At 43.8% G+C, this 7,608-nt stretch overlaps 1 protein-coding gene across 2 annotated transcripts in view; it reads left to right on the forward strand.

Annotated features, from left to right (window-relative positions):
• Window positions 1-7,608, forward strand: part of LOC107564534 (retinal-specific ATP-binding cassette transporter-like) — a 53,346-nt gene that overhangs the window by 42,079 nt on the left and 3,659 nt on the right. Inside the window, exons 42-48 of one of the 2 annotated variants that reach the window (XM_016249636.1) lie at window positions 2,423-2,552; window positions 2,774-2,894; window positions 3,005-3,067; window positions 3,187-3,293; window positions 3,371-3,512; window positions 6,600-6,734; window positions 6,816-6,919. In XM_016249636.1, coding sequence (XP_016105122.1) covers window positions 2,423-2,552; window positions 2,774-2,894; window positions 3,005-3,067; window positions 3,187-3,293; window positions 3,371-3,512; window positions 6,600-6,734; window positions 6,816-6,919 — 802 coding nt within the window. Of the gene's footprint in view, window positions 1-2,422; window positions 2,553-2,773; window positions 2,927-3,004; window positions 3,068-3,186; window positions 3,294-3,370; window positions 3,513-6,599; window positions 6,735-6,815; window positions 6,920-7,608 lie in introns of those variants that run through there. The other variant, XM_016249635.1, reaches the window with a different exon arrangement.

Consider the following 7,608-nt stretch of genomic DNA (forward strand, 5'->3'; position numbering starts at 1 on the left):
CTCTACTGAGAGACGTGCTGAGAGGTTGACCGAGTCCAGCTACATGCCGAGAAAAGAGATCCTCTGCACCTGGGAGAGTTTGCTCTTTTCCCAGTTGACCCGAAGCCCCAACCGGCTGAAGTGACTGAGCACCGTGTCCCTGTGTTCGCACAACTGTGCTCGAGACTGGGCTAGTATGAGCCAGTCATCGAGGTAGTTGAGAATGTGAATGCCAGCTTCCCTCAATGGAACAAGGGCTGCCTCCACGACCTTGGTGAAGACACGAGGCGACAGGGATAGCCCGAAGGGGAGGACCTTGTACTAATATGCTCACCCTTCGAACACAAAGCGGAGAAACGGTCTGTGTCAAGGGAGAATCGAGACATGAAAGTACGCGTCCTTGAGGTCGATCGCTGCGAACCAATCGAAAGGACGGATGCATTGAAAGATGCGTTTCTGCGTCAAAATCCTGAATGGGAGCTTGTGAAGGGCCCGGTTCAGCATGCACAGGTCCAGGATTGGTCATAATCCACCGCCTTTCTTGGGTACGATGAAGTACGGGCTGTAAAAACCTGACCTCATCTCGGCTGGAGGGACTGGCTGTATCGCGTCCTTCGCCAGCAGGACCATGATCTCTGCACGCAAGACAGGAGCATCCCTGTCCAGCACAAAGGTGAACCGAATGCCCCTAAACTTGGGAGGGCGCCAGGCGAATTGAAACACTGGGTAGCCAGTGGCGGAACAGAACAAAACGGGAACAAAAGATTCTCCACCGGCCCTCCTCCGTGGGAAGGAGTGGTGCAGTCACCATCTCCTGAAGAGCAGGATCCAAGAACTCCGGGTCGCCCGTCTCAGGGACGCCGCCTGCCCTGGCGACGAGCAGACAGAGGGGCTGCAGCCAGCGGTGGGGTGGAGACAGCAGCAGACCGCCGGGGCAGGATGTGTCGAAACGCCTCCGTCTGCTTTTGCGTGGCGGAGAACTGTTGGGCAATGCCCTCCACCGCTTCGCCGAATAGGCCGGCCTGGGAGTTCGGGGAGTCCAGGAAGCGATGCTTGTCGGCCTCCCTCATATCCACCAAGGTCAGCCATAGGTGGCGCTCCTGGACCACCAATGTGGACATCATCTGACCCAGGGCCTGCGCTGTGACTTTCGTCGCCCTAAGCGCGAGGTCCATCGCAGTGCGCAGTTCCTGCAGCACACCTGGGACAGCACCACCCTCGTGCAACTGCTTCAACGCCTTGGCCTGGTGAACTTGCAGGAGGGCCATGGCATGCAGGGCGGAAGCGGCCTGTCCTGCAGCACTGTAAGCCTTAGCCATCAGAGCGGACGGGAACTTACAGAAGGCATGGACTACCTCTCCAGGCGGCGGCGCTTTGCGGGCAGAGCTGCATGACAATAGCGCACTCGACTGGGGGGATGTCCACATACCTTTGGGCCGCCCCACCGTCGAGGGTAGTGAGGACGGATGAGGCACCAAGTCTGTTTCGGGCAGAAAAAGGTGCCTTACAAGACTTAGTAACCTCCTCATGCACTTCCGGGAAGAATGGAACCGGAGGCGGCTGCCGATGACCGGCTTGTGCTCCCAGGAACCAATCGTCCAGCCTCGAGCGTTCGGGAGAAGGAAGAGGCCTCCAGTGCAGCCCAACGCTCTCGGCGGCCCGGGAAAGCATAGCAGTCAGCTCTGTATCTGACTCGGGCAACGCCACTCTTCCTGACGGAGGCAGTGCAGCCGAATCCTCATCTCCAGAGCCTAGCTCGCCCTCCGATGCAGCGATCGACATCCTGTCATCTGCCTGCGGTCCGCACGAGATGCTGGACCCCGCCCTGTCCGAGGAACCAGCAAACTCGTCCGGCCCCAGGCGGTGCGATGCACCAGAGGAATGAGAGGCCCGCAGAGACGTACTCGATGGGGAAGCTCTCACTCGCTTGTGAAGGTCTTTTAGAAATTGCTCTTTTTTTTAAGGAAATACTCTTTTAGAGAGCGCTGAAGCGCCCAGGGGAGGTCGCAGCAAAACCGCAGAATGGAAGCTGCAGCCCACCGAGGTTTCAGCAGCCTGGATGGCAACCCCCGCTGACACGCCGTAACACCAACGCCAGCTGTTTTCCAAACACTCGCGGAGATTCGTCCTGTAGAAGGCTCGGCTCCGAAGCGAAAAGCTGATGTGCATTTGCACGCACTCTCCTTTTATACCAGCGCTGCGGGGCGGGGTGCGCGTGGCGAAACACGCACGCCAACTGTCATTGGCTCGTTTAGTTAACACTCGAAGGTGATTGGGCTCTCGGGTGAGATCCCAATTCGTCAGTCACGACTGACGTAACGTCGAACGTGACTGACTGAAAGGGAACTATAGTAACAAGTGAGCCAGAACTGCCACTGGCAACTCCTCAAAAATACAATTGCATGATGCTACTGTCCTAAAAATAGATTGTGTTTTGACACAGGGGAGGAGTTTTCCATGGATCCTTTCAGATGGAACTTTGTGGGGAAGAATCTTTTCTGTATGGCTGTGGAGGGTTTTGTCTATTTCATCTTTAATCTGCTCATCCAGTACAATTTTTTTCTCGATTACTGGTGAGGACAAAAAGACATTATTCATATTCTCTTATATTCTGCTCAGTTTCATGTCATTTATGTCTGGATTTTTACTCTACAGCTGCAAAAAACAATATTTAAAAAGTTGGCTTTAAAATGGGATCTGTTTAATATTACTTTACTTTGTGTTTACAATAGCTATACTTTATCTTAAAACAACATATGATGGTAACTATTATTTTTGTCTATTATTTGCGTAGGGTGTCAGACTATAGGAAGAGTCCTGTTAAAGATGAAGATGATGATGTAGCTCAGGAGAGAGAGCGCATTTACAAAGGAGGAAACAAGAATGACATCCTTCTTATCCGAGACTTATCAAAAGCAAGTGACCAGACCAAGTTATTTTATATTTTGTAAGCTATTTCAGAGTTTAATTTGTAGCATTTTGAATTACCTTTATTACCATGCTTAAGTGTGCGGTCTAATCTTAGACATACAGGCGCAGAAAACGACCAGCTGTGGACAGAATCTGTGTAGGAGTTCCAGCAGGCGAGGTATCACACACACACAAAACACTTTTATGTGTATAATTTTGTAAGCCATACTGTTGCTCCTTGAATTGAAATGAATGACTGAACAGTAATGTGGCAATCAACTTAAATGTTGTCTGCAGTGCTTTGGGCTTCTTGGTGTAAATGGTGCAGGTAAAACCACAACCTTTAAAATGCTGACAGGAGACACAGATGTGACATCAGGGGAGGCGTCAGTAGCTGGATGCAGGTAATACACAAACTATAAAGAGTTGTGTGTATTTACATTAGATGCAAATGCTAAACATGAACTTTGCTTTTATTTAGTATTCTCACCAATATCCTGGATGTGCACCAGAATATGGGCTACTGTCCTCAGTTTGATGCCATAGACGAGCTTCTGACGGGGAGGGAGCACCTGTACCTGTACGCCCGTCTACGTGGGATCCCTGAATCTGAGATTAGCAGAGTAAGTCTCACAGCTGGACCCCTCATTCACCTTTGTCAAAGAAATTTTCAATCTGACTCAAAAGAATAGTTCACTCTAAAATGAAATTTTGCTGAAAATGTACTCACCCTCAGGCCATCTAAGATGTAGATGAGTTTGTTTATTCATTGGAACAGACTTATAAATTTTGTGTTACATCACTTGCTCACCAGTGGATCCTTTGTAATGAATGGGTGCCATCAGAATGAGAGTCCAAACAGCTGATCAAAACATCACAATAGTCCACAAATAATCCACACGACTCCACTCCATCAAATAACGTGTTGTGAACTGAAAAGCTCTGTGTTAGTAAGAAACATCCATCATTTTAACTTTAAACCATTGCTTCTAAACAATCTGCACCAGGGCCCTGGATACTCTAGCTCTGCCCCAGTTCCAGAAGATCCAGTGGTGAGCAAGTGATGTAATGCTACATTTCTTCAAATCAGTTCTGATAAAGAAACAAACACATCTACGTCTTGAATGGCCCATGCAGGCCGTCGCAAGGGGGATGCGAGGCCCTGTGCGAAGTTGACTTGCGAGGCCCTCTGCAATTTTGTGTGTGTGTGTGTGTGTGTGTGTAGGGGGGGGTTGCTATACTAACGAACGCAACTTTAACATGCATCTGATCGATTGTGATGCCATGCTCACTGACATGCTTGCTCACGAATCAGTCACGCACATGCTCATACGAATTGTAAGATCTACTGCATAATAATAATAATAATAATAATAATAATAATAATAATAATAATAATAAAGCAATTAAATAGTAAATAAGAATGCTAAAATAAGTTCTAGGTTTGAAGTTATTTATGAAGAGTTCAGATGCAAAAGCATCTAAGTGGCATCTAAAATTTTCTTCTAAAATGGTTATTTTCTCAGGCTCCTATGTTTGTTCAGTTATTTTACTTTATACAACAGTTCGTTCTGGTTCTCAAATCTGATTGGTTGAGAACCGTCAGACATTGTACTGGTATCGCTACAGAAACGCCCTTTCACAATTTTGTATCACTCAGCTTGTTCTAGCCGGGTCTATGTTTTTTTTTTATTATTCACTGAGCTAATCATAGAGTACGCTAGTTAATATAAGAAGAAACGTCTAGCTTCGCGGTCTCTCTCTCTCTCTCATTTGGATGCACTTCTTGCCGCATTGTTTCTCTCTTATAACCTCATAATTTCTCACTAATTGTGAGCCTAACTGAAGCAGCACATGCCCTTGATACGAATTCTAAAAGTGACGTATGTTTAACTGTCAACTTGAGCTTTGAATCCGTGGCGGAAGGAAGTAGTTCCGCATAAAAGAGGGTTTTATTAGGCACTCCTTTGTTTCTTGTTTAATTACACACATGTTCCGTCAACTGTTGTATAAACGCAATATCGCTCGAGTGCGGCCTCGTGCCTCTGGCCTAATCACAGCCATGCTGATATAGAGCCGGTATCGCTTGAGTACGAGAGTGATATTGCTCATTTAATGGGAAAGAAAAGAAACTATTCATTGCCATTAAAGTGAAATGACTGAACCTACACATAGGAGCCTGATAAAAATGCTCATTTTAGAAGAAAATTTCAAACGGCACATAGAGGCTTTTGCATCTGAACTCTTCATATGAAGTAGTAATCAATTTACACTATTTGAAAATAATATTTTATTTTAAAATGTGCACATTCACTGTTATTCGTATGTCTAATAGTCGAAAACGCAAACGTCTCTTGTCACGTTAATTTATGATTTACATGAATCATGATCGCATGATATTATCAATTCAAAACGGCGAAATTTCATAAAAAGTTGAGTAGTTTGCATCACTAGATAGTCTATTACTGTCGGTCGCTGCACATTTCTGTCGTAAAACAGTTTTCTAATACAGTACTACTTACATCTTTCCATGAACTCTCATTGCGTTGTGACAGTAAGACCCCACCTTCTTTGATTTGATTGGCCATCTCGATCATTTTGACATTGATGTTGGACCTGTTGGACCACTGAGGCAGACCGGCCTAAAAGTTTAACTTTTAAAACTTTTTGTCACCCTAACAACAAACAGCTTTACTCATTCTTATACACAGAGTCTTATATTGTCTATCAGCTATGACTATTTTAGTCTTTCAAAGGACGAAATGGGTGGAAAAACAGTAATAGAAATTAGACATAAACGACATAAAATGCAGGCCAGGAGCGAGGCCCTCTAGAGGCACGAGACCCTGTGCGGTCGCACACTTGGCACAGCCCTTGCGACGGTACTGGGCCCATGGGTGAGTACATTTTTCAATTGTGGGTGAGCTATTCCTTTATAGGTGCTTGGAAACTCTGTTGCCCATAGTGTATTCTAACCACCCGGGGCACAGCGTCCCATCCAAGAAGACACTTCCAATGTGTGTGCTAGATTCTTCAGTGCCTTCCTTCCCTTCCTTAGCTGTGCAGCATCAAGACAGCACTCCCAAATTACTTTTTTCAGTAATTAGATTTATTAGTGGTAGGCAGGGAGTCGCTTCAGACGCATCAAAGCAACAAGAAAAAAACCTTGATGATCATGTTTAAAATAACCAAGTTGCATAAGACTTGCACATGCTTTACAGTGTTCTACAGATTACACTCATACTGGCCTCACTTGCAGCTGACAGTTTTCCCAGTTTAATCACTCATGTGATCAGCATACAGTTGGTGTATGGCCTTAGCGTGGCCACTGGAATTATAGCACATACTCGTTCCAGTTCTTTCTGAGGCATGTTGCATAAAATTATCCTTGACCTTCCTGGAAGCATAAGCATGCTCAAGACATATCAACATTTCAGGTTACAACTTAAGCATATTATTTTGAGAGCATCAAATCCTAAAAATGCTTATAACAATACCATTGCCACTTTTTAAAGAAAACGTTTCACTCACCAACAAAAACTTCCACCACAACACACGACACACACAATAGTACACAGCCTTTCCACACTTCATTTTTTTACACAAGCAACTACAGTATGTTAGGTTCAGTTACTGATATTGTGTTAACTGATATGCATTCTGTTACAATCATTATTATTGTGTACTGTATGATTGTATGTTTTCTGTAGGTGGCAGAGTGGGGCATTCAGAAGCTGGGTTTGTCTGAATATGCAGGAAACTGTGCTGGTACCTACAGCGGGGGCAACAAGAGGAAGCTGTCAACTGCTATTGCTATGATTGGCTGTCCTCCTCTAGTGCTCCTGGTATGTTTTTCCTAAGTGTTCTTAGTGTCATTGTGCGAAACAAAAAACATTGGTATAATTTAACCCTGTAAATGAATGTAGGATGAGCCCACCACAGGAATGGACCCTCACTCCCGTCGCTTCCTGTGGACCGCCATTCTGAGTATCATCCGTGATGGGAGGGCAGTCGTTTTGACGTCTCACAGGCAAGAATTTAAAGTTAATGCAGGGTTTCCCAAAGAGGGTTCATTAATAACTGGGTGTTTGAGAGCGAACTGCAGGAGTTTGTGAGTTATAAGCTAATAATGAATGAAATCAAATGTAACATTAAAATCCACAAATGGCTGCACTATTAATCTAATTATTTAATCGAATTACTTAATCTAATTATTACTATTTAAAAATTAAAGAAGTAAATAGTATATAGGTGGGGTGTGTTTTAGAGTGTATACATTGCGTGTCAATGTATTTACACATGCTTTTAATACAGTGTTTTTAAAGAGGCTCAGTTCACAGTAGATAAAGTAAATCAGTAGCAATATGAGACATTTACATAAAATTAAATGTCTTATTACAGTTCAAATTCACAATCATGAAATAATCACATCATATTTTTTTAAATTGTAAAATAATTGTATATATATTTTTTAAATTAGACACTTACTATAAATATTATTTTATCTGTATACTTGCATGCATGTGACCATTAACCTACACCAGAGAACTGTGGACATCATACAAATGTGTTGTCAAATTATTGAAATATTTACGTAAAATCAAGAAATATATATATATACACATATATACATATATACACATATATATATATATACACATACATTACTATATATATATATATATATATATATATATATATATATATATATATATATAT

Source organism: Sinocyclocheilus grahami, unplaced genomic scaffold (genome assembly GCF_001515645.1).
Source record: "Sinocyclocheilus grahami isolate Dianchi unplaced genomic scaffold, SAMN03320097.WGS_v1.1 scaffold945.1, whole genome shotgun sequence".
In the NCBI taxonomy this organism is placed as follows: domain Eukaryota; kingdom Metazoa; phylum Chordata; class Actinopteri; order Cypriniformes; family Cyprinidae; genus Sinocyclocheilus; species Sinocyclocheilus grahami.